General features: G+C 44.3%; 1 protein-coding gene across 4 annotated transcripts in view; it reads right to left on the bottom strand.

Annotated features, from left to right (window-relative positions):
- LOC128343416 (solute carrier family 2, facilitated glucose transporter member 5-like) overlaps positions 1-26,784 on the bottom strand; it is a 62,434-nt gene extending 35,650 nt beyond the window's left edge. For 2 of the 4 annotated variants that reach the window (XM_053292420.1, XM_053292421.1), the window contains exons 1-3: positions 25,792-26,784; positions 22,495-22,549; positions 20,911-21,006 (exon numbers count right to left, since the gene is read on the bottom strand). In XM_053292420.1, the coding sequence (XP_053148395.1) occupies positions 20,911-21,006; positions 22,495-22,509 (111 nt within the window). In that variant the 5' untranslated portion in view covers positions 22,510-22,549; positions 25,792-26,784. The remainder of the gene's footprint in view (positions 1-20,910; positions 21,007-22,494; positions 22,550-25,791) is intronic. The other 2 variants (XM_053292418.1, XM_053292419.1) reach the window with 1 other exon arrangement.
- Positions 26,785-27,642: the final 858 nt, after the last annotated feature.

Here is a 27,642-nt window from a genome sequence, read left to right as displayed (position 1 = left end):
GTTTGCCTTTTTAATGCATTATTCTGATAGATTTTGCACCAAAGTATCTGTACATAGGACAAAAAGGATATCCAAAAGGGATATCTAGTAAACAAATTCCCTAAATACAGGTAGATCCACAGCTGTTAAATCACAGGGAAATATAGAAAGAATTATATATATGTTTAGGTATTAATATCTCCAGATGAACTCCCTATTCCTGGTTAAATTTTAATGCTATTTAAAATACAGGGAATATCTAAATTCAATCTTCCAATAAAATTATCTAATGTAAATAAGTTCTATCCTGTGTTTATTTAAAAAAAACCCAACCATTTATGTCCCATGTATTTACCTATATGCCTTTAGATACATAGATTTCCCTATTCCAAAGAATTTGAATTGCCACTCTTCAGTGGCAGAGAATGAACCAATTGCAACCTCTTATACAATAGGCATATAACAATATCAATATACAAATAAGAATAAACTCAATATATTCCCATTTATCTTAAAGCTTCATCAGAAATCAGTAGGCCAAATAAGACAGTCTAATTAAGTATTTCCTAGGTATAAAGTAAGTAGTATTTAGTATTACTAGCATACATTTAGATATTAATATAAGTCAGAAATTAAGCTGATAAACAAAGCGATCAGAGTCATTAAAAGACAATAAAAGACACAATAAAAGATTCCAGTATGTTAAGACTTTTCAAATGCTCTCTGTATCTCTAATGGAAATAATGGCTAATACAGTAATAACTGCACACAGCCAAACAGGATCTTTTTCGGTTCGTTCAAAATTGGACAGTCTCTGGTTCCATCTTGTGGTGAAAAAAAGCAAGTGAAGATACTGACGTAACAGAGTTATTGCTCCAACTGTGCTATTATGTGTGGGGATCTGGATTCATACGCTGTTTTTGTTCAGTAAATTACCCAGCCCAGAGTAAGTAAATCTTCTAAGAATACTCTTCCAAACATTCCCAAGTATAAGCAGTAATCTAATTAGTACCTCAAGTAATGAAGACACCTTCCTACAGTTAAAATCCAACAAGGAAAGATTTATAGTTAGCCAATATGTTTACGCAGCATAAAGTCCAAACAAATTAGTCCACCTGAAAAAATAGTCCGCTAAATGAAAGAGCAACAAGCTTGGAAAGTGAAATCTATAATATAAAAGCAGGTATTGGTAATCCAACAACCATAAAAAAGATTGAAGAGGGGGGAAATGTAAAAATAAACAAGAAAAGGAAGAAAGAGAACCCTTAAAAAATTAAAAAGCGCAGCCAGAGACCTTCACTATTAATGAGTCTTAATCTTGCTGGCAATAAATCTTGGAAAGACATAAAACTGCTGAAAAGGAATTACAGCCAAGGCAACTAAGTGCCAAGTACATAAATCAATCCCAAAGCTTAGGTAAAGTGTCTGAGTTCCAGAGCAACCAGCAATACATGGTGGGCTTCTAGCCTCTGTTCCAGCTTCTTCGAGTTGGTTAACTGCAGAAAACCTGAGAGACGCAGGAGCAACAAGAAATGCTCCCTGCCGGCACCATGATGCTCCTCCCCCACCCCACCCATTTTGAAGAGATCCTTTTGGAGCTCCTCACAATCCATTTTGGCTTTCACTACCCAAAAGAGTTTGGTATAATCTGCAAATTTGGCCACCTTGCTGCTTACCCCTACTTCTAGATCATTTATGAATATGTTAAAAAGCACCGGTCCCGGAACAGATCCCTGGGAGACCCCACTTTTTATTTCCCTCCATTGTGAAAACTCTCCATTTATACCTACCCTCTGTTTCCTGTCTTTCAACCAGTTAGCAATCCACACATGTACTTGTCCCCTGATCCCATGACTGCTACGTTTTCTCAGGAGTCTTTGATGAGGAACTTTGTCAAAAACATTTTGGAGGTCCAAGTATACTCTGTCAATTAGATCACCTTTATCCACACACTTGTTGACATTCTCAAAGAACTCCAAAAGGTTTGTGAGGCAAGATTTACCTTTGCGGAAGCCATGCTGGTTCTCTCCCAGTAGAGTCTGTTCTATGTGCTTTACAATTTTATCCTTGAGGATGCTTTCCATCAATTTGCATGCAATGGACATTAAGCTAATCAACATGTAATGTCCTGGATCGTCCCTGGATCCTTTTTGAGAATCGGTGTTACATTGGCTACTTTCCAGTCCTCCGGTACAGAGTCTGATTGCAGGGAAAAGTTATATATTTTAGCAAGGAGGTCAGCAATCCCACAGTTGAGTTCTTTGCAGACTCTTGGATGGATGCCATCCAGCACTGGAGATTTGCTAGTTTTCAGTTTTTCCAGACAGTTTAGAACATCATCTCTTGTCACTTCTATCTAACTCAGTTCTTTAGCCTCCATCCTCAAAAAGCCAGTTTCAGGAACAAGTGTATGCTCAGTATCCTCTGCCATGAAGACGTACGCAAAGAACTCACTGAGCTTCTCTGCAACCTCCTTATCCTCCCTAATAATCCCTTTCACTCCCTCATTGTCTAATGGTCCAACCGCCTCCCTGGCAAGTTTCCTGCTTCTGATGTATTTAAAGAAGTTTTTGTTCTCCCCCTTGATGCTTTTAGCTAAATGTTCCTCAAACACTCTTTTTGCCTCCCTTATTGCCACCTTGCATTTCTTTTGCCAGAGTTTGTGTTCCTTTCTGTTGTCTTCATCAGGGGTGTAACTACCATTAGGCAAGGGGAGGTGGCTGCCTGGGGGCCCCCACACCTCGAGGGGGCCCCCAGAGTCAAGTCACATGTGAAGTGAGTGTGTGTGTATCAGCGCGGGGCCCATTAAAAATTTTTGTCTCTGGGCCCACTCCAGCCTCATTACGCCCCTGGTCTTCATCTGGACAAACCTTCCAATTTTTGAAGGAAGTCGTCTTCCCTTTTCTGGCTTCCTTGATGTTACCTGTTTGCCATGCTGGCATCCTCCTGGACTTAGTGGTATCTTTCCTCCTTTTTGGTAAACAATCTAACTGGGATTCTACAGTAGTATTGTGGTTTTGAGTAAGCCATGTATTTTTGGAGCGAAGTGACTCTCCTGATTTTTCCTTTCAGCTTTCTTTTCACCATTCTCCTCATTTTGGAGAAGTTTCCTCTTCTGAAATTCAAATTGTCTGTGTTAGACTTCCTTGGTGATTCTCTTCCCACATGTATGCTGAATTTGATTGCACTATGGTCACTGTTCCCTAAAGGGTCGATTACACTGACATCATGCACCAGGTCCTGGGTTCCACTCAGGATTAAATCCAAGGTCACCTTCTCTCTGGTTTGTTCCAAGACCAACTGTTCTAGGACATAGTCATTCAGCATATCTAGAAATTTTACCTCTATCATTACCTGACTCTGAATTTACCCAGTCTATGTGTGGGTTACTGTTGTTGTTACATTTGACTCTCCTTGATGCCTCCCTAATTTCCTCCTGCAACTCCCAGTCACTGTCAGCATTTTGATTCGGAGGGCGATAGCACGTCCCCAGTAGCACATTTCCTTTCAGGCCTTGTACTGTCACCCAGAGGGTTTCTGTGGAGGTCTCCAGTCCTTCTAGGTTTTCTACCTTGTTAGATTCTATCCCTTCTTTAACATACAGTGCTATTCCACCTCCACAGCACCCTTCCCTGTCCTTTCTTTAGAGTTTATATCCAGGGATGATAGTGTCCCACTGGTTCTCACTATTCCACCATGTTTCTGTTATGCCCACTATATCTATTTCTGTGTTAGCAGCCAAGCACTCCAGCTCACCCATCTTGGCTTGGAGGCTTCTGGCATTGGCATATAAGCACCTATATGCTGAATCTTTTCCCTGGTTTCTGCTAACTTTCTTTGGACTCTTTGACCAGCTGGCACAGCCTTCTGTCTGCTCTTTATGTGGTTCTGCACTGTCCCCTTCTGTTTTATCAGACTCCTTTGCACCCTCATACTTTAAAGGATGGTATTTGCTGAACCGGATACTGTCCAGCTCCTGTTGGCTATTCCCTAGGCATCATTTTAAAAGCTGCTCTGCAACCTTTTTGATTTTAAGTGCCAGCCATCTGGTTCCATCTTGGTTCAAGTGCAGCCTGTCCCATTTATACAGGCCTTGCTTGCCCCAAAATTTATCCCAGTTCCTAACAAATCTAAACCCCTCCTCCCGGCACCAACGTCTCATCCACACATTGAAACCCCTCAGCTCTGCCTGTCTCACTGTACCTGCATGTGGAACAGGTAGCACTTCTGAGAATACTACCTTGGGGGTTCTGGAATTCAATACACTACTGTACCCATCAGCCTAAAATTGGCTTCCAGGACCTCCTGACTACATTTCCCCACATCATTGGTGCCAACATGCACCATGATCGCTGTCTCCTCCCCAGTACTGTCTAACAGTATCTATACACTGCATGACATCTACAACCTTCACATCAGGCAGACAAGTCACCATGTGAATCTCTCTATACCTCTAATAATCGAATCACCCACTACAAGGAGGTCACCGCCCACTGGAGGAGTATCCTCTGTGCAAGAGGATATGGACTCATGTTCCACAGAAGGGGTCCCTTCTGAAGAAGCATTTCCCTCTTCCTCAGACCGATGACCTCCTTCCCCGAGACCTTCATTCTCCCTGACAGCAGAGGAGCTATCAGCCCTGGAGTGGGAGGCCTCTACCACGTCACTGAAGGTGTCGTCTGCATGCCTCTATGAGCTTCTTCAGATACACCATTTTGGTCTCGAAGGAACAAACTTGTTCCCTGAGAGCCAGGAGCTCCAAGCACAAAGCCATGACTTCTGCCCACGGAGCAAATAGTTATACATGTGACACTCTGTGCAATACACTGGGAAGTGCCCCCTCCCCTGCTGACTTTCTATTTTCATAACTGGTTTTGTTGGCTGTTTTCAGAATTTAGAGATAGTTTATTTGCAGGATAGGTCTCAGCTGTATTGGTCAGCTATTTAACTGTCCAAACAGCCTTTCTCAGGAATATGAGGGAGGGACCTGTTCTTATATGAGGAGGGAATTTATACTTACCTTCTCTTCTCCAAAGCATTTTACATAGAAATGAATGAATGCTAGAACAGAAGATGGCTGAGTTATCGAATGCTAATTTGGTTTTACTGGGAGATTTTAATGGAGTTGTCTCTACATCCTTGGATAGAAAATCTGATATGTCTGAAAAGAACCTACAAGGCAAGCTACCTAAAGCTTTTTTTGATTTAGCAGAACATATGGATCTTTATGACTTGTGGAGAATCAAAAACTCAAACGCAAAGGAATATACTTATTTCTTTGAAAGATATAAATCTCATTCAAGGATAGATATGGTCTGGACATCCAAATCTTTTACGCCATATATAAAAAGAATGGATATTTTGCCCAGAACCTTCTCAGATTATAATGTGATTTGTTTTACATGGAAAAAGAAGGGAACAGTTTCTTTTCGCTGGAGACTGAATGAATACTTGCTGAAAAAATTAGATGTTGTGGAGAAAGCCAAAAGGAAGTTAAAGGACTTTTTTGAACTGAATTTAAACCAAGGAGTGGATAACAAAATAGTTCGGGATGCAGGAAAAGCGGTTATGAGAGGGTTTTTTATACAACAAAATGCATACTTTAAAAAACAAAGGGGACTGAAAAAAGAGGCATTATTGATGGAGATTTCTAAAAAAGAAAGAGAACTTTAATGGGGCAAAGATAAGAAGATTACTCAAGTCATTAAAATGCTTCAGCAACAGCTCTCTATGTTCGTATTAAATGAAGTTGAACTGAATTTAAAATATGCGAAGCAAAAGTCATTTGAATTTGCAAACAAACCAGGCAAGTTGTTGGCTTGGAAAATTAGAGCTGAGAGGAAGAATAAGTATATATCCAAGATATTAACAAAAAATGAGCTTTCGTATGATGAAAGGGAAATAAAAAGGGAATTCTTTAGATATTATTCTGAATTATATAAAGGAAACAAAGTAGAAGATATAAAAATTGACAAATTTCTCAAGACACAAAATATTCCAAAACTTTCTAAGGAACATATAGAAATTATGAATGCACCGATATCAATAATGAAAATAACAGAAGTAATAAATCAAAGCAAGGCTAATAAGGAGCCAGGGCCCGACGGGCTACCAGCTTCGTACTACAAATCATTTAAAGATCAAATATCACAGCCTTTGCAATGGACGATGAATGATATTTTGCAAAGAGGGATTATGCCGGAGTCTTGGAAGTATGCCAGTATCGCAGTAATTCCAAAACCGGATCAAGATTTAACGCAAGTCAAGAACTACAGGCCAATCTCACTCTTAAACAATGACTACAAACTTTTTGCCGCCATTTTGGCAAGGAGAATGAAGGTTATATTAAGACTTTTTATTCATGAAGATCAAGCAGGTTTTTTGCCAAAACGGCAACTAAGAGATTATGTGAGAACAGTTTTGAATGTATTGGAGTATTACGAAAAACACAATGATAAACAGATAGCTATGATTTTCCTGGACGCAGAGAAAGCTTTTGATAATGTCTCCTGGCAGTTTATGTCGAGGCTACTAGATGTAATGGGAGTTGGTAACAATTTCATTAGGGCTATCAAGACAATCTATTCGGAGCAATATGCTAAAATTATTATAAATGGGGAACTGTCAGACTATTGTAAAATACACAAAGACAAGGATGTCCACTTTCCCCATTACTTTTTATATTAGTATTGGAAGTGCTTTGTAGAAATATTAGAGAAGATGATCAAATACAAGGCCCAAAAATTGGGAAACAGGAGTATAAACTAAGAGCCTTTGCGGATGATGTAGTATTTTTTCTAGAAAATCCATTAGAGAAGATCGGAAGACTCTTGGAAAAAGTACAACAATTTGGCCAACTGGCTGGGTTTTATATAAATAAGACGAAAACCAAGGTGTTGACAAAAAATATGGATCAGAAATCTAAGGATAGATTTTTTGAAATAAATGAACTGAAAGTGGAGAAGAAAATTAAATACTTTGGCATCTGGTTGACAAACAAAAATGCTTTGTTGTTTTTAAATAATTATATTACAATATGGAATACAGTAAAAACTGACTTGCAAAGATGGTCTAGAATGAACTTATCTTTAATGGGAAGAATCTCAGTTGTGAAAATGAATGTTTTACCTAAAATGCTGTTTCTTTTCCAGACTATTCCTATAATTAATACTTTAACTTGTTTTAAGCAATGGCAAAAGGACATAACCAAATTTGTTTGGCAAGGGAAAAGACCAAGAATTAATTTTAAAAATTTAACAGATGCTAAAGAAAGAGGTGGTCTTGCCCTGCCAGACTTAAGGTTGTATTTTGATGCTGTTTGTTTGACGTGGTTAAAAGAATGGAGAACATTAAGAAATCCTAGAATACTTGATCTGGAAGGATTTGATAGAAGGTTTGGATGGCATTCATATTTGTGGTGTGATAAAAGTAAAGTACATAAAGATTTCCTTAATCACTATGTAAGAAGAAGTCTAATGAGAGTGTGGGTAAAATATAAAAAATGGTTGGACCTAAAACTCCGTTATGGCTAACCCCGATTGAAGCGTTAGCACGTAAAGAGATAAATATGCAAATGGAATGGGCTACCTATAAGGATTTGTTATGTTTCCAAGAAAAGGGCTGTAAATTAAAAAACCTAATTGAAGTACAAAATTTGGTTAGTAGTTGGTTTTAGTATCATCAGTTAAATGAAGTTTATAAGAAGGATCTTAAAGTTGGATTTGAGGATCAAATGTCGAGATTTGAGAAGGAGCTGTGTGAAAATGATGAAAAATTAGTTTCTAAGATGTATAGGCTGCTGCTTTTGGAGGAGACAAGAGATGAAGTGGTTAAAACGACTATGGTAAAATGGGCTCAAGATGTGGGTCATAATATAGATATGGCAGCTTGGGAAAAATTATGGAAAATGGATTTAAAGTTCACTGCTTGTTATACTTTAAAAGAAAATTATTATAAGATGATGTACAGGTGGTATTTGACACCTAAAAATTAGCACTAATGTATAAAAATGTTTCAAACAAATGTTGGAAATGTGGACCCTGTGAAGGAACTTTTTTCCATATGTGGTGGTCCTGTAGGAAGGCAAAGGACTTTTGGGACATGATATATAATGAGTTAAAGAAAATTTTTTAAATGACATTTCCTAAGAGACCAGAATCCTTTCTGCTGGGAATAACGCAAGGAGAGTTTGCCACAAGAAATTTAACATTTTTAATGTATGCAACCACAGCGGCCAGAATAGTATATGCACAGAAATGGAAGGATAATTAATTGCCCTCAAAAGAAGATTGGTTGATAAAAATTTTGGAATATGCTGAGATGGCAAAACCTACAGTACTGATAAGAGATCAAAACTTGGAATGTTTTAAAGAAGATTGGAAACCATTCTTATTATACCTAAAGAACTATTTTTCTAATATTGATTTTTCAACAGGGTTTGAAATTTAGTAATATTAGCAGGCCGAGTAGAGTAAAATCGAGTTTGTAAGGTATGGGATATATGTTTTGAATTACTATAGCAATGGTTGCATTGTATAGTTAGTGATTCGCACGGATTGGCGAGCGGGAAGTCAACACTTGTTTAATTGGATATAACGAGATTGTTAAGATATTGTAAAAATCAATTAATTTTTTTTTTTAAAAAGAAATGAATGAATGAAGGAATGAATGAATGAATGAAATGGCTCTCTGTCCCCAAAGTCTTCACAATCTTAAAAAGAAACACAAGACAGACACCAGCTACAGCCACTGTAGGAATGCCATGCTGGGATGTATAGGAACAGTTGCTCTCCCCCTGCTAAATAAAAAGAATCACCACTTTTAAAAGGTGCCTCTTTGCTCAGTTAGCAACATGCCTACTGCATCCTCCACAATATCTGCAAGACAAGGGGAAGCATCCTGCTGGAGGAGCCTGTGGACCCGGCTGCACATCCAGAAGGTGAGGTAGGCAGCAGAAAAGAGGGGGGGGTTATTTATTTATTTATTTATTGTTGCATTTATATACCGCCTTTGATTAAAAACAATCACAAGGCGGTTTACAAAAGTTAAAAAACATACAATAAATGACAATAAAATTATTAAGCTAAAAATATAAAAACAAACCAAATTTAAAATCTATAAAATACAAGCATAAAAATGATACAACAGGTAAAAACACATAGAAGCAGCAATAAAAACAATTATGTAAAAGCCTGGATAAAAAGCCAAGATTTTAAAAGCTTTCTAAAAGCTGTGATGGAGTCCGAGGAGTGAATAGTCACTGGGAGAGCATTCCAAAGTCTGGGGGCAGCAGCAGAGAAGGCCCTGTCCCGAGTGCACGACAGCTGGGCCTCCCTCATTGTCAGCACCCGGAGCAGAGCCCCCTCAGATGTCCTTGTCAAGCGGGCAGAAACCCTTGGGAGCAGGTGGTCCCTCAGGTACACCGAACTCAAACCGTTAAGGGCTTTAAAGGTCAAAACCAGCACCTCGAATTTGACCTAGAAATGAACTGGCAGCCAGTGCAACTCTTTCAAAATGGGTGTGATGTGCTCCCAACAGGCAGCTCCGGATAAAACCCTAACTGCTGCGTTTTGCACTAGCTGCAGTTTCCAGATATTCTTCAAGGGCAGCCCCACATAGAGTGCATTACAGTAATCCAGCCGCAACGTGACTAAGGCATGGGTAACCGTGGCCAGATCTGCCTTCTCAAGAAAGGGACGTAGCTGGCACACTAGCCGACGCTGAGCAAAGGAACCCCTGGCCACCACCTCCACCTGAGCTTCCAAAAGCAGAGCTGGGTCCAGTAGTACCCCCAAGCAGCGTACTTGTTCCTTCAAGGAGAGTGCAACCCCATCCAGAACCAGTAAAATCTCCTCATCCCAACTGGCTCTCCTACTGACCAACAGTACCTCCGTCTTGTCCGGATTCAATTTCAGTTTATTAGCCCACATCCAACCCATCACGGCCTCCAGCCCCCGATTCAGGACATCCACCGCCTCCCTAGGATCAGGTGACAAGGAGAGATAGAGCTGAGTGTCATCCGCATATTGCTGACAACTCAATCCAAGTCCCCGGATGACCTCTCCCAGCGGCTTCATGTAGATGTTAAACAGCATGGGGGACAAGACCAAACCCTGTGGGACCCCACAGGCCAATGGCCACGGGGCTGAGCAGTAGTCCCCCAGCACCACCTTCTGGACTCTTCCCCTCAAAAAAGGACCGGAACCACTGCAGCGCAGTACCTCCGATTCCCATATTCGAGATGCGGCCCAGAAAGATACAATGGTCGATGGTATCGAACGCTGCTGAGAGGTCCAGCAGAACCTACTGGGACACACTCCCCATGTCTAGTTCCTGGCATAGGTCATCCACTAGAGTGACCAAGGCAGTCTCAGTCCCACATCTGGGGCGGAAGCCAGATGGAAAAGGATCCAGATAATTCATATCATCCAAGACCCTCTGCAGCTGGGACGCCACCACATGCTCTATCACCTTGCCCAAAAAGGGCAGGTCTATAGTTGTCCAGGTTGGAGGGATCAAGGGAGGGATTTTTAAATAGTGGTCTTACCACCGCCTCCTTGAGGCACGATGGCATCCTGCCTTCCCTTAATGAAGCATTAATGATCACCTCCAACCATCTGCCTGTCCCCTCCCTGGCAGCTTTTATTAGTCATGGAAGGCAAGGGTCAAGAGCGCACGATGTCGTGCGCACACTGCACAGGATCTTGTCCACATCCTCAGACTGCACCAACTGAAAAAAATCCAACACAACAGGACCATATGGTACCAGAGGCATGTCTGCCAGAACTGCCAAAACTCTGGAGTCCAAATCAGAACAGATGCGAGCGACTTTATCTGCAAAGTGGCAGGTAAACTGATCACAGTGAGCTGTAGATGATTCCTCCCCCATTATCTGGGGGGATGTGTAGAGCAATGTTTTTACCACACAAAACAGCTCTGTGTCTGCACTGATCAAATGTTATGGAGGCGGAGAAAAAACATTTCTTTGCTGCCCCCACCGCCACGGAGTAGTCCCTAAAATGGGCTCTAGCCCGTGTTCGGTCGGATTCGTCACAACTCTCCCTCCAGTGTCGTTCCAGCCATCGCCCGAGTTGCTTCATCGCCCTAAGCTCCGAGGAAAACCAAGGAACAGATTGGGCTCCACCAAGCCGGAGAGGGCGTTTAGGAGCAACCGTGTCAACAGCCCGGGCCATCTCTCTATTCCAGAGATCATCCAGGGCCTCGACAGGGTCACCAGCTCTGGACACCGGAAACTCCCTGAGGGCCATCTGGAATCCAAGCAGATCCATAAGCCTCTGGGGGCAGACCATCCTAATTGGTCCACCACTCCTGCAGAGGGCAGACGGAGCAATCAAACTAAACCCCACCAGATGATGATCTATCCATGACAAGGGATTCGTCTCAGATTCCCCCACCTCCAGATCATTTATTTCCCGGTCGGCAAAAACCAGATCCAGAGTATGTCCTGCCATGTGGGTAGGGCCTGATACCAACTGAGACAGGCCCATGGTTGCCATCCTCTCTAACAGAACACTTGGTGTCCGTCCGTGGACGGACACCAAGCATGCGTTCGTGCCTGGCCTGTTCTGGGCATGCGCGAAGCGCATGCCCAGAACAGAGCAAGGCAGCCCCGAACGCCAGCACCCGGCAGCCATGTTGGGGCTGGGAGAAGGAGAAGTCGCCGCTGCCCACGCCGGGAGGAGAGTGCAGGTGAGGCGGCGGCGGCGGAGCCGCGACCACGGCCAGAGGTGGCTGTGGCCGCGGCGGGCCAACTGGCAGCGGGAGTGCGGGTGAGGCGGCGGGGCGACTGGCTCAGACGGCAGCGGCCACTGCCGCGGAAGTGCGGCCGAGGCGGTGGCGAAGCCCTGGCCTCAGCAAGCGGGGGCGGGGGCCACGGTAGGACGGACAGGGCCGCTGCCGCGGAAGTGCGGCCGAGGCGCCGGCGAAGCTCCCTGCGGCACAACCACTCCCTGTGGCGGAACCGGCCCTGCCGCAGGGAAAGCCGGGGCCCGCCGCAGGGAGCGAATAAAAGGTCAAAGAGTCTTCAGGGGAGGGGGGAGGGCAAGAGGGATTGGGGGTGGGCCTGGAGCACTTACTAGCGCCCGTTATTTAATGGGCCTGAAAACACTAGTGGAGGCCATAAAATCCTAAGCCGCACCCACTAGGGGGCCCTCAGCATGGACATTGAAATCCCCCAAAACAATAAGCTTGGGGGAACCCAAGGCCACCTCTGAGACCATGCTGTGGCAGCGGGCTCAGTGGTGTAGCCCCTGAAGATCGCTGATGGCACTTGTTGGAGATGGAGTTTGAGTGCATTGACCTTTTGTACCAACTATCCTAATGACCACTAGGAGATTGTTAGTGAGGGTCTCCTTACCTGTCCCTGCTTGCCTCTGCTCTATGATCCCTGCCTTGACTCCTCAAGTATTTCCTGTAGTGAGTCAGTCCTCTTCCTTTCCTCCTAGAGCAATGGTTCTCAAAGTGGGCGGTATCGCCCCCTAGTGGGCGTTGGAGCAATCCAAGGGGGCGTTGGAAGCGCCATGTAAAATTAGGGGGCACCAGGAACCAATCGGTGGGTGGCAGAGGATTCAGCCGGCTCCCCTGCTGCGCCTGCGCAATGAGCCAAGGGAGGGGCTCATTGCGCAGGTGCAGCAGGGGAGCTGGCTAAATCCTCTGCCGCCCACTGAGACTCCACTGAGACGCTGGAGGACTGAAGCCCAGGGCGGCAGCTGCCTGAAGACACTGGAGGTCTTCAGGCAGCTGCCGCCCTGGGCTTCAGTCCTCCAGCTATCCCACCCACCGCCGGCCAAAACTTTTCAGGTCACTAGTTTTACATCCAGTTGAGGGAGCCCGCCGACTTTTTAAATGCTCCCGCCCCTCGGAGCTCCAACGCTTCTTGTTTCAGTTATTACCATGTCTGAGGCAAAGAAAAAATGCAGGCAGTACAGTGTTGATTATTTGAAATATGGTTTCATTCCGTCTCCTTCAAATAATGCATTACCAATGTGTATAATATGCCAAAAAGTTTTCTCAAATGAAGCTATGAAGCCTTCTAGACTCCAAGAACATCTGACAAAAATCCATTCAGATAAAAAGAATAAAGATTTGCATTATTTTCAAGGACTCAAAGAAAAGTTTGTAAAACAGCCCAAATTGGAAACTATCTTTTCAACAGCTTCCAAACAAGGTAACGATGGGTTGCGTGCTTCTTACAATATAGCTTTACTTATTGCAAAATCAGGGAAACCTCATACTATTGGGGAAGAACTTATTATACCAGCCATAAAGGAGGTATTACAGACTGTGCTACACAAGTCACCAACTGACATTGTCAAAAAAATTCCTTTGAGTAATGACAAAGTCCAAAGAAGAATTGATGAGATGGCTGAAAACATTGAAAACTCTCTATGTAATTATTTAAAAACATCTCAGTTTTCAATGCAACTTGATGAGTCAACTTTGCCAGGGAATGAAGCCTTACTTCTCGCTTATGTGCGTTTCATAAGGGATCAACAAATCTGCCAAGAGTTATTGTTTGCCCAAACTTTAGAAACTGATACTAAAGGACCATCATTATTTCGTGTAATGAAAGTTTTTTTTGAAGAGAAAGAAATTCCCCTGAATAACATATTGTCTGTTGCTACTGATGGTGCTCCAGTGATGGTTGGACGCTACAATGGTTTTATGGCACATTTAAAGGAAGAGGTACCAAATATATTGGCCGTACACTGTGTTATTCACTGGCAACATCTAGTAGCGAAAAACCTGAGTGAACGCTTACATAGCTCACTTCATCTCGTCATCAGAGCAGTGAACAAAATCAGAGGTAATTCTTTGCAGGACAGGTTATTTGGACAACTCTGTATGGAGAACGATGAAGATTACAATCGTCTGCTTCTTCATACAGAAGTTCGTTGGCTATCAAAGGGAGCCAGTTTGAGCCGTTTTTCCAACATTTTCAACTCAGTGCTAGAGTTTTTGGAAGACAAAGATGCTACTTTAAGAGCAGATTTGATAAAATCAAAACCAGATATAGCTTATCTGACAGATTTGTTTAACAAATTAAGTGAAATGAACCTTCAGCTCCAAGGTGATGACCTGAATCTAATAAAAACTAAAAATGTAATTTCTGCATTTGTGGGAAAGCTTCAAATACATAAAAGAAACTTGGGACGGGGAGAATTTATCCACTTTCCAAATTTGTCAACAGTAGAAAAAAAATGACGAAGATTTACTTGAATATTGCCAACATTTGGAAACTCTGGAATTGGACTTCAAAAAACGATTTCAGGATATTTTAAAAATGGATGTACCTGATTGGCTTTTGGACCCATTTTCCTGTGAAATTTCAGAAGCATCTCCAAACTTAGAAGAAGAGTTGATTGAGTTAAGAACAAATGAAGAGCTGAAATTTAAATTTAAATCTGGATACCAACAGTTTTGGCTGCAGAAGCAGATACCTGAACTTTATCCTGGTTTATGGACTATTGTTCAAAAACTTCTTATTGCATTCCCTTCATCTTATTTAGTGGAACGTGGGTTCAGTGCAGTAACAACGCTAATAACAAAAAAAAGAAATAGGCTGCAGATAGCTAATCGTGGAGATTTGAGAATGCTGTTAACAAACATGGAGCCGAATATTGACAAATTGTTAGAATCTCATCAGGCTCATCCTTCTCATTAAAACTTATTCTGTTACTAGTTTAGTTCGTATTCCTGTCCTCTGTGTCCTCACCATTACTCGGGGCTGGCCCAACACCCAGCAGTGCCTTAGGCAAGGGGCGGGGCATTCCAGGGGCGGGGCTTGGGCAGCTCACCCCCCACCCTGGGGGCGGGGCTTGGCAGGGGGGCATTAAGCATTCAATTTTTTCTAAAAGGGGGCGGCGAACCAACAAAGTTTGAGAAACACTGTCCTAGAGAGAAGATGGAAACATCTCTCTCTCCCCCTACCTATTCATTATGCAGATGATAGATAGGATAGGCCTTTCCTATCCCAAATGTACTTCACCAATAAACTAGTTAAGTAACTTAGACTCTACAGTGATCTCCTTGCATGTTACTTAAGAAGCTGCAAAAACTAAACTCTGCACTCTGTAACTGGAGTGGTAGCTTCCTTGGTGCTTTGCTAAATAACCACAAACCCCAACAGCACTAGGGCGGCACGACTGTGAGACTGGCCTTCACAAGACATGCCTGGGAGCTTTTCCCCCGAGTCCATTACCAAGGCAGGCAGCTGCATGTTGCCAGAAGGGCTTGCTGCCTTAATAATAATAATAATAATAATAATAATAATAATAATAATTTGTTTTCTTTACCACCCTTCCAAAAATGGCTCAGGGTGGTTTACAAAGAGAAATAACAAATAAGATGGCTCCCTGTCCCCAAAGGGCTCACAATCTAAAAAGAAACATAAGACACACACCAGCAACAGTCACTGGAGGTACTGTGCTGGGGGTGGATAGGGCCAGTTACTCTCCACCTGCTAAATAAAGAGAATCACCACGGTAAAAGGTGCCTCTTTGCCCAGTTAGCAGGGGTAATTTTATTATTTGTTTGTTTGTTTATTCGATTTTTATACCGTCCTTCCAAAATGGCTCAGGGCGGTTTACAATTAAAACGAAACCATTAAAACCAGTTAACAATTAAAACAAAAATGATAAAACAGTATAAAACAACAATTAAAACCTCATGAAACAGTAATTAAACCATCTCAACAATTAAAAAACCCTAAAAAACAGGTCACAACATTAAAACCAATTAACAACTATTTAAAAACCCTGGAAGGCCAGGCCAAACAGATCGGTTTTAAGGGCTCTCCTTTTTAAGCGCCACAGCAGCAGGTGGGATAGGAGATTGCAAGCACCTGCCCCTCACCCAGCTAGTGAAAGGGCTGCCAGTATTCTATTGTCAAATCAAGTCAAACCTTTCTTTCTCAAACTGCTGTGTTCATTTCAAACGAAAGTGCAAAGATTTCCCACTCATACATGACCAGAGATGTGGAGGGCAGCCGGGAGGGTGACGACGAGCACCTTCGGGGTGTTGGATGGGGAAGGGAAGGACATGGGATTCCCCTTGCATGCGGCATGGAGGGCGAAAGTAGGCTTGTGGGGTAGGGTGTTTCAGGGCACGCAATCAGATGCTCCTGCTGAGGGTGCAGGAGAGGGCAACAGCTGTCTTGGGGGTGTGAGATGAGGAAGGAAAGGACATGGGTTCCCTCTTGCATGGCAATGGGCACTTTGGGGGATGGGGTGTTGCTGCAAACACTATTAGGTCCTTTTGGGGGGTTTGCAGGGAGGTGACAAGAAAGGAACATTGTATCCCCCTTGCAGGTGGCGTGCATGGCAACAAGTGAATTGGGGTTGGGGTGGTGCTGTGAATGCTATCAGATCCACCTTGGGGGTGACAGGGAAGGCGGATTGCGGAAGTGTGTGGACCTAAAAGCCCCCACATGCTCTGCACGGTGGGTGTAATGGCAGGAAGAAATGGTTTTTGGGGACGGCCATGCAGGGGAGGAAGGCAAGCTGCACTAATGGGGGTAACAAAGCCTGACGGAGCTCCCGTGCTGTGCCGTGCAAGGAGCTTTAAATGCAACGATGACTCCCGCCTGTGGCCAGAAACCCCCGCCCCGCCCCCAATGAGGATGTGCCCCTTCACTGCCAAGTATTAGCCCTGTGATCCACTTTTCAATTTCAAATGTATTAAGACAACATTGCTCAGAGCTGAGCCAGTCCCAATGTCAGTGTGAGCCTGAGATGCCATTGTCGTCGCCTCCTCCTCCTCCTCCTCCACTACCCACATACCAGCAGCGGCCTAGTGGCGTCTCCCTTCCTATGGCAGGTCTTGTAAAGCTGGAACTGCATTGTAAATTTGAAACAAGGTGGCAGTGTAGAGGTTTCCTAGGTGCCATTCATCTTAACCTGGAGCATCCTGTCTCTCCAGTGATGCTTGTCACTGCTGCTGGCATCAGGGGCGTAATGATAGGGGGTCAGGGGGGGCATGTGCCCAGGGCGCCACTTTTTTGGATCATGTGGGGGGCGCCAAGAAGTGCCCCCGCCGAGCCCCTGCCTTTCCGGAAAAAAAATTTTTTTTGTTCAAAAATTTTTGTGTGTGCGCAGCAGCCAGTGTGGGACGCATTGAGCAGTCCCCCTCCCCCCCCGGGTCCCGGTGCCCCCCCCCCATTGCTCCTGGGCGCCGCTGCGCGGGCACCTAAATTTGCCTGCCTGCCTGCTTGCTGCTTCGGCGCTCGTCAACGGACCGTCATTCATCATATAATATCACTCCGCTCACTCCCCGCCCCTTAACTGCGCAGGCGTGCCTTGCAGTGGGGAAGCCACGCTGGGCCAGATGGCAGGCTGCAGCATTGCTCTGCCTCGGCCGCCCCCCCCCGGGGGGGATAGGGGATAGAAAGACACACAGGCATGCCCACAGCTATCCCCTCAGCCGTGTGGCAGGCGGCGATAAAATAACAATAGCCATAATGGTGGGGAGGGGGAGGGGGAGGGGGAGGAGGTGGTGGGAGAATGAGGCAGCGGCGGAGGGGAACAGCGGCCCCACGAGGGAGCCCGGCGGCGGCAGGAGGCCCTGGCAAAGGCGGGTGGGTGAAAATTGCAGTCTGTTTACCAGTCCTGGAGAGTCCTCATCCCCCGGAAATGCTTTCTCTCATATGTTATTTACAAAGTAAGTAGCTGGGATGCGGTGGGGGCTACAGAGTCACAACAGTTACCAGGCGATTCTCTTTAGTTGAGAGTGAGCGGAGGAGCGAGCGAGCGAGCCTCAGCCTGCTGGCTGGCCCTGCCTGCCTGCACGTGGCTGAAGACAGAGCCCTTGGAGGGAGCTGAGAGAGAGTCGGGAGGGACTGGAGTCAGTTCGCCTTTGTTTGCTCCCTCATGCATGCTAAATTAAGGTGGGTGGTCAGCAGCCTGTGAATTATCAAAACGGAACAGCAGCAGCTTCCTTCCAAATGTAAGTTAATTCCTCTCGAAATGAATGTGCCCTCTCTCCACGTGTCCTTTTAAAAATGGCTTTTAGGTCCTCAACACTTCATATTTTGAATATAACCTACCTCATTGTTTACAAACTGCTTGCCATTTGCACTGATTGTATTTCAAACATAAACTTTTACAAAAGGGGAATGCTCCCACGGCTGGGCGGGGGTGGGGTGTGTGTGAGAGGCTCAGCTCCTGTTGCATGATAATGAAATGAAGGTGGATGGCTGAATCAACAATGGAATCGCCACAGCTTCCTTCCAAAGAAGTATCATGTTAATTCTTCTCTGGATGTGCCCTCTCTAATCCTCCTCCAAGTTGCAAATGTTCTTCATAGCTTTAAAGATCACACAAGCCCCAACCCACCCCTCCCAAAATCAATACACTACTAGTTTTAGCTCCATCTGATTAGATTGATCAGATTAAAAAATAAATAAACTGGAGCAAAAGAACCAAAGACATTCCTGCTCTTCAGAGTTGCTGACAATCCTTTGCACGGTCAAAGGCCATTTGAAATGTGAAGGTTTTTAGCATTAGACCTGAACAAAAGCTGGTTGCAACATGAAAATAATATGCACATCTAGAGAGATTCTATTGTTTTGTGTTTCCTCTTCAGCCACTGGCTGTGATTTTAATTGTGCTGGAGGATCTTCATTAGTATTTGCATAGAGAGAGATTTCACAAGGCTGCTCCATGGGGGGGGGGGAGGGGCTTGGGAGACTAGGTCTTTTTGCATGCAATGAGAATGCCAGCCTTACAATGTCAGCCAACTTTAATAATAATGTGTGTGGGGGGGTGGGGGTTGAGTACAGTCAATTAGTTTAGAATTATTAGGAAGAACACCACCAAAATTTAAGAATAATCAGAATATATTATTATTATTATTATTATTATTATTATTATTAATTCGATTTCTATACCGCCCTTCCAAAAATGGCTCAGGGCGGTTTACAAAGAGAGATAACAAACAAATAAGATGGCTCCCTGTCCCCAAAGGGCTCACATTCTAAAAAGAAACATAAGACACACACCAGCCACAGTCACTGGAAGTACTGTGCCGGGGGTGGATAGGGCCAGTTACTCTCCCCCTGCTAAATAAAGAGAATCACCACGGTAAAAGGTGCCTCTTTGCCCAGTTGGCAGGGGTTGTTATGACGGTATAAGACTTTATTATTAATAAAGACATTATTATGACGGTATAAGACTTTTTGACACTGTCCTAAAAGTTGCTTTGCTGACAAGGGCATAGAATAAGATATACCATGTCAGTGGCTACCTTTGTGCTGTCTCAGAAGCATGATTTTGGGGACTTCGTAGGGCAACAATATGCCCATTTATAGATAGCCATATATACACCCAACAATACTCATTTACTTTATCCAGTAATGAAACATTACATTACTCCATGCCCCCACCCCCCACGCCACACTTTCCCTTTTGCAAATAACGTTTAACAAGAAATCTTCTGAATCATTAGAGAAATCAAACACTACCTCTCTCAGTTCACTGGAAAGCAATCTATTGATTTTGGCTTCAATTAACACTTTAAAATAAAGTACAACCCACTGATGCCATCTGTAGTACAAATTATATGAGATTCTTTTAAGATAAATGGTAACTGTCTTTTGGTACCAACAGCTAGCATGAACATACTAGTTCTACTAAGACACAGACAAACATTTATCATTATTTTTATTATTTTCACATTTTATATCCTACTCTTCCTTCAAGGAGCCCAGAGTGGTATACTACATACTTGAGTGTCTCCTCACAACAGCCCTGTGGAGTAGGTTAGGCTGAGAGAGAAGTGACTGGCCCAGAGTCATCCAGCAAGTCTCATGGCTGAATGGGGATTTGAACTCGGGTCTCCCTAGTCCAGCACTCTAGCCACTACACCATGCTGGCTCTGAAAATGCTTATTATAATATTATTTTAATATGCTTATTCAACAACAGCACAGACAGCATGATGCAGTCTGCTCCCCTCTGGAAACTGTTACTACAGAAGAGCAGTAGCCCAACTTTTAAAAGTGTGATCATCTTAATTTCAGTCAAGATTCAGAAGTCTCTTATCTTGACTTAACAATTTTAATGGATTTTGTGTTTGCAATCAAGATGATCACTCTTTAAAAAGTTGGGCTGCTGCTCTTCTGTAGTAACAATTTCCAGAGGGGCCATGCTGTCATATGCAGTAAGAACACAAGAAGTCTGGTGGCACTTTAAAGATTAACTCATTTGTTGTAGCACAGCCTTTCATGGACTAGATGAAGTGAGCTCAAGTCCACAAAAAGGTTAGGCTACAATTGCCATGTTAGTCTTCAAGGTGCTACAAGACCTCCTTGTTTCTTCTGAAGTAGTTACTTAACCATGTGAAATTAAGCAATTTACTTCTCATATACAACAGTCACTTCTCTCTCAGCCTAACCTACTTGACAGGGTTGTTGTGAGGAGAAACCTAAGTATGTAGTACACTGCTCTGGGCTCCTTGGAGGAGGAGGAAGAGTGGGATATAAAAAATGTAAAATAAAATAAATATATTTGAGATGATATTATGGCAAAGTTATCTGAAAGATGAGTGTCAGATGTTTGGACGGGGGGTGGGGTGCAATTTCAGTGCTTGCCCCAGGCACTATTTTCCCTAGTTACGCCTCTGGCTGGCGTCACTCTCATTCACCTCCCAGTACTCGGTGGGTTTACTTTGTGGTGGGAAGTGATAGCAGCGACAGTGCTTCTCTCATCATGTGCACTAGCGCCAAGATGCACCTGCTCTTCCCCCACATGAGGGATTAACTTCAATGGTTTTTTCTTAAAGCACCAAAATCTCCCGCAAAGGCAAAATATGGGACAAATACCCAAAATGTGGAATATCCATTAACAACGGGAATAGTTGGAAGCTTATATCTTAAGCTCTGCTCTCAGAATTCATCTGCACTACAGGGCCATCTTACCAAAACAGAACTGTAGAGGATCCAGAAGTTGTAACCATACTGCAAAGCTCCCAAGCAAGAAATCATGGTTATCAGGACAAGTGATAATGTCAGCTCCTAGGGGAAGAACAGTAGAAACTGGAGTGAGTGTCCAGGGCAGATAATTCAGAAATACCTTTTTAAATTAATCATGCAATGCATTACGTCTTAAATATACTTCAGCATTAAAAACAAACATCTGCAGTTAAATGCAAAATAAAAAGAGAAGTCAGACATTTATAAATGCAACTTGTGCATTCTGAATAGTTCAGTTAAACTACATCCAGAACTTTCTTCTTTCTCTTTTTCATAAGGATTTGCTCTATCTCAGCACAAAATAACAAGTTCCATTCGAAGTGGAGTCCTGCTTAATCTCAAACACATCCCAGAACTTTTCAAAAAGTAAGTTTGCACATTAATATTGTCTGCCATGTTGTGCCATGGAACTCTTGCCCCTTATTTTAAGAGAATAGCTTCCCAAAGGCTGGAAAATATGACAAAAATGACTGAATACACTTGACTCCAAGAAGATAAACACAAAAAACCTCCAAGCTTAACTGGTCTCTCTTCATTCATTCTATATATTAAAATACTTCAGTGTCTATTTAAAAATACTGAAAGATACAGGAGCTTCTCTATGAAATGTGGTAAAGATTTTGAGTGGGTAAGAGTCTATTGGCACATTGTTGTCTCTGTTAAAACTGGGCAAAGAGGCACATTTTAAAGGGGTGGCTCTCATATTTTTAGCAGAGGGAGAGTGAATGTCCCTATTCAGCTGTGTATACTTGCGTGTCCGTGAGTGTGCAAATATGTGTGTGTCTATATACTTTAATGTAGAGTATTGTTTGTTTGGTAACCTTGTAATACAACAAAATTACAGAAAATGGTCTGTCACAAACTCCCCCCCCCCTTATTTTGAGGGCACTTCCCATTGTTCTAGCGTTTCTCCCCACATGCCACATCTTTAAACTTCCAAGAAAATGTAATTAGAAGGCCCATCTGTAGTTTGTAGCCAGGAGCATCTTTTATTTATTACAACCTTTCCAGAAACCACTGGGCCACTTCCGGACAACAATAAAAAGCGTTGGAGCAGTGCTTGTCCAAGAGTAATGGTACTCTTTCCACACATACCAGCAAGCTTCTGGAGTCTTGGGCAACAGACATCCCCACTCTGTCGATATGGGCAAGAGGGTCCTGGCACAATTTTATCAGCACCACCAGCTGGCCAGCTCTTGCTTTCTGTAAAGAATGACCTTTTGCCAGAAAACTGCTCCAGTGCTTTTTATTGCTGTCTGGAAGAGCTCACAGACCTGATCTGAGAAACATTTTATTCAGAAATATCATATGCCTTTTTGATGTTCTATCCCTCCTCCCACTACCTCTTCGATATCTCTTTTGTCTGTCTGTCTGTCTCTTTCTCTTCTGTCCTCCAAATTTACTATTTTATTTTATTTTTCAAATTGTCATATAAATCTCAGATCCATAGCCTTGGAAATCAAGAACACATTAGCTTAGATTGTTGATAATGTATGAATCCAGAAGAAGAGACAGACTCTCCAAGCTCACCTGGAAGTATCCCATCTCCTTGCTTTCTTGGGTAGGGATCAGAAATCAGGCTTAGCTATAGGGAAAGAAGAGGGGGGAATTGTTAGGAGCTTGTGAACTCTTTCAACTTAAGAACATAAAAACTGCCTTGCTGAATTAGGCCAAAGCCTAACTAGTCCATCATTCAGTTTGTAACAACAGTCAGCCAGATGACTCTCCAAGAGAACTCACAAGCAGGACATGATGATGGTCTGTGACCTTCCAGCTGCTGTTGAACTACAACTCCCATCACCCTCATTCACAATAAATTGTGGCTGGGGGTGATAAGAATTGTAGTCTGTCAACAATTGCAGAGCCTCAGATTGGCCACCCATGACAGTCCTTTCATGAAGGCCCTTGTTGTGTGTCCCCTTAAAATGTCTGATGCATAGAAGTATGTTGCTTCCAGGGGCAGCATCAGGGGTTGGCCAAATCAGGCCCTAGCTGAGGCCCATAGTTCATATGGGGAGTAACAAGAGAAGGCAGGAGTGCTGAGACTCTGGGATGTTCCCATTTGAAGATGGGGAGGCAAGAGGCAACAGCAGTGTGGAAGATTTGTGACTCTTCTGCCCTCCCCCTCAGCAAAGGGACTTCCGCCCAGAGCCCTCTATGATGAAACAAAGTGTTGGAGATCGAGTTCCAGTGCTTCAGCCTTTCGCACCAACTATCCTGAGAAATTGGATAGAGAGAAATTCTTCTCCCTCTCCCATAACACTAGAACCAGGGGTCATCCCATGAAATTGATTGCCAGGAAATTTAGGACCAGCAAACGGAGGTATTTTTTCACACAAGGCATAATCCACTTGTGGAATTCTCTGCCACAGGGTGTGGTGACAGCCAACAAGCTGGATGGCTTTAAGAGGGGTTTGGATAACTTCATGGAGGAGAGGTCTATCAATGGCTACTAGTCGGAGGGCTTTAGGCCACCTCTGATGCCTCTGCGTACCAGTTGCAGGGTAGTAACAGCAGGAGAGAGGGCATGTGCTCAACTCCTGCCTGTAGGCTTCTAGTGGCATGTGGTGGGCCACTGTGTGAAACAGGCTGCTGGACTAGATGGGCCTTGTGCCTGATCCAAAAGGGCTGTTCTTATTTTCTTATGTTCTTATCCTAATGACTTCTAGAGGCAGTTAGTTAGGTCCCCTTACCTGTCCCTGCTTTGCCTCTATTCTATGTGCCCTGCCTTGACTCCTCACGAACTTCCTGTAGAGAGTCAGTTCTACTTCCTTTCTCCTTGGAGAGAAGATGGGAGCATCTCTCTCTCCCCACTCCTATTCATTATGTAGCTCATAGTTAGGATAGGTCTTTCCTATCTCAAATGTACTTAACCTAATAAATCTTATTTACTTTATACTACACTACAATCTCCATGCATGTTCTTGACTAACTGCAACAATAAGGCTCTGCACTACTTCATAACTCGAGTGGGCAGCTTCCTCTTGGTGCTTAGCTAAACAATCACAAATTGCAACTCAAAGAGGGAGGGAAGGCCACGTGCCCAAGGGGGAGGAGCTGCCAGTAAAAGACTCGGTGGGAACTTCTTCCCCTCCCAGCCTCTCATCCTCCCTCTCAGTCATTGGAGGGAATGCAGTAGTGGTGGCAGGTCCTCCTGCTTCTTCCGCCCTCTGAAGAAGAGAAAGAGCTGGTACCACCACATCCCACCACCACCCCACTGGACAAGGTGTTGGAAGTGAAGGACTATGCGCTATCTCTTGTCTCAATGACGTAGGAGGACAGACTAGTGAGTCAGAGGGCTAGAGGGTCAAGACATTGGTCATCCCTTCTCTACTGCTCTGACACTATCCCTTTGATATGTAGACTGCTACTCTCAGGGACTGACTTCCTTCCTTCCTGCCAGCCACTTCCTTCTTCCTTTTTTCCCTTCGTTCCTTTCTTCTCCCTTGCAACATGCAAGCTCCTCTCTCCCTGCACCCTGTGTACAGAGATTCAGAATCCATCTGCATCCATCTGCAGCCAGCATACCAGAGAGAATTCCAAACACAAGGAAGAGGGTAGAAACAGTCAGCCTGCTGCCCTCTTGCCTCTCTGTCAGGACCCACAGACTCTGAGCTGGGGGAGATCCTTTTAACATAGGAACACAGGACGCTGCCATATACTGAGACAGACCATTGGTCTATCATTGGTCTATCTAGCTCAGTATTGTCTTCACAGACTGACAGTGGTTTTGGAGGAGGACGGCAACAATAAGAAGCATGGTCCCAACCAAGGCCCCCTGCCCCCAGCCTAATGAAAGCGCCCTAGATTCAACAGACTGTGAGCAGACAGAGCTTGTTGTTCTCCTTGACCTGCACCCAGAGAAGCCCTGGGGCTTCCCACCCTGTCTCCAGAACCCCATCCATCATCTCTGAGATCCAGGAGCAGAGGTGATGCCATGTCATGGCCAAATCAACACCGTTACAGGATCTGGATCCCAAATGGAGACACAGGATCCCAAATGGGTACACAGGTTAAAAAAAACTGAGGCAATGTGCTTGCCAAGCTACTTTTTGTTCCCTCCCAATGGGCCTACCTTCTTTGAGCTCTTGCCTCACTGGACCTGGGTACCAGTAGCCTGCCACTACTGAGTGCCCCTCCACTGAAGTAAGCAAGGGGGTGGTAGTGCAGGTGGGAGGAGAACCAACATTGAAGTGATTGTGTGAACCCATGCCCAGGTGGTATATGGCCCAAGATTCCTGCCTTGACATGTGGTTCGCACAAACATGCTAACGATGGTAACGTTATAGCTAGAGTAAAACAATTGTTTGAACGGGCCTTGTTTGCGTGGAAATTGGGGGCATGGTCTAAGAAAGAGTTGGCATGGAAGCAGGGATTTCTGGTGAACCCTTGTTCATGCTATATCTGGGTAAAGTGTCCACAGTTTTGTTTTATTTGTATTTATTTAAGTTTGGGTGTTTTGTTTTTTAAGATAATGGTTATCATTTTGCACTGTCAAACCCACAACATTGGGTTGCTGCCTTGGGGCTGTTGTGAATCTCCATATAACTGTGCAGGCTCTTGCCTTGTGCTACTTTCATTGTTTCCATTGGCCCTGGTGGCTTTACAATGGTTAGACTAGGCAGAATGGTGCCCTATGTGTGTACAGTGTTATATAACGCCTGAACAGGGCCCCAGTTGAAACTGTTTTCTCCAGGGTAACTGGGCTCTAAAAAGGCCCAAGCATGGGTAGCTATCGAGACGACCTACAGGCGGCCAATCCGCTCTTCGTAGGGTAATCTCCACAGAGGTGCTCAGGACAAACAGACAAAAAGCATGGAAACTAACCTAGACTCTCTTCCTGTACTGGTGAGGAGAGGAGAAGTCAACCCAGCCCAGTGTCCTCTTGAAATGAGACACTCGGAAGGTGAACGGCCTTGCGAGAGCCAATCAGGCAAAGGATGCCAGAAGGTTCCAGGATCTGCTGTTGACAGTTGGGCTCTGAGGTGAAAGGGTGTGGATCCGTATCACACGGTGCACATTCCTGACTGGCTCACTAGGGATGGCATCGCATAGCGCAGGGCTGTACCACTTTGTCCCTTCAGCTGTGGTTGGGCTACCCCCATGATTGGGCTACTCAGATCACCCCTGACTATTGGCCGCTGTGGCTGAGGACCATGGGAGTTGTAGTTCAAAAACAGCGGGAGGGCCAAACTTGTGTAGCCCTGGCATGATGGCTAAGACACTGAGCTCCGGATCAGGAAGTGCCCTATTCAGATCTCACCTCTGCCACCAACGTGCCAGGTGGCCTTAGCCTCTCCATCTGCCATTTGGGAATAATACTGACTGACCTGACAGGGCCATTCTTAGGATTACAATATTGTTTCTAGCAGTAGTTCAGCAACACTCACATGGAGAAAAATGCCTTCTGAGCCAAGGTTTGAAGGCGACTCAGGCAAGTGAGCCGAGCCACAATGCTGCAGGGGGAGGAGAAGTAGTATGTCGGGTGTCTAGCTGATTTCAGCAGAGAGGAAATTCCATCCTGATATAAATATTCCGATCCATCCACCTTCCAGTCATAATACATTCAGTGAGGCTCCTTTGTAAGTACCCCAAGAGTGTTTGGGAGAAGCCACTGGATTCGCAGTAGCATCTATTTCTTTATGTAAACTGCTTTGAGATTTTTATTTTTTTTTTGGAAAAATGATATATACATAGTAGTAGCCGCAGCAGCAGCAGTAGTAATAGCGGCAGCAACAGACACTCTGTCTGGGAACCAGCTCTGTGTGTGGGCTATCTGTGAGATTGGATATTGAGTGGAAAATTGAAGGCCCTGCCTTGCTCTTGGTCTCCTGCATCTGGAAATGAGAGGAACATAGGAAGCTGCCATATACTGAGTCAAACCATTGGTCTATCTAGCTCAGTATTGTCTTCACAGACTGGCAGTGGCTTCTCCAAGGTTGCAGGCAGCAATCTCTCTCAGCCCTGTCTTGGAGAAGCCAGGGAGGGAACTTGGAACCTAGATGCTATTCCCAGAGTGGTTCCATTCCCTGAGGGGAAGATCTTACAGTGCTTACGCATGTAGTTTCCCATTCATATGCAACCAGGGCAGAACCTGCTTAGCTAAGGGGACAAGTCATGCTTGGTACAACAAGACCAGCTCTCCACAAAACCAGCTCTACTGCCTCTGTATGTGAAGAGTCTATTCTTTATCATGGCTGCCATTAGGAACATAGGAAGCAGCCTTATACTGTGTGTGGCCATTGACCCATCTAGCTCAGTACTCTTTATGCCCAGGCTGCACAACTCCAGTCCCCCTACCTCATATCTCATTATTGGCCACTGTGGCTGGGGATGATGGGAGTTGTAGTCCAAACACAGCTGGAGGGCCAAAGTTGTGCAGCCCTGGTCTTCAATGACTGGCAGAAGTCTCCCCCAGCCCTTCCTTTATATGGGAGGGATTAAACCTGGGCTCCTCTGCATGCAAAGCAGATGCTCTGCCACTGAACTATGGCCCCATCTCCCCACTGGTGGGGTTATTTTCTTCTAAGCTGCCTGTTGAAAGGGTTAGGGCCACGGCCGCTCAAGAGTGCTATACAAATGCTAAGATCATTACATTAACATCCTCCAAAATTCAATTTGATTTTGGAAAATGTGGAGTGATAAGTGATACCAGAATGGCCCCAGAGTGCTGGCTAG

Source organism: Hemicordylus capensis, chromosome 2 (genome assembly GCF_027244095.1).
Source record: "Hemicordylus capensis ecotype Gifberg chromosome 2, rHemCap1.1.pri, whole genome shotgun sequence".
Taxonomy (NCBI): domain Eukaryota; kingdom Metazoa; phylum Chordata; class Lepidosauria; order Squamata; family Cordylidae; genus Hemicordylus; species Hemicordylus capensis.
The sequence above is the reverse complement of the archived record's forward strand: the minus strand, read 5'-3'. Positions and strand labels throughout refer to the sequence as shown.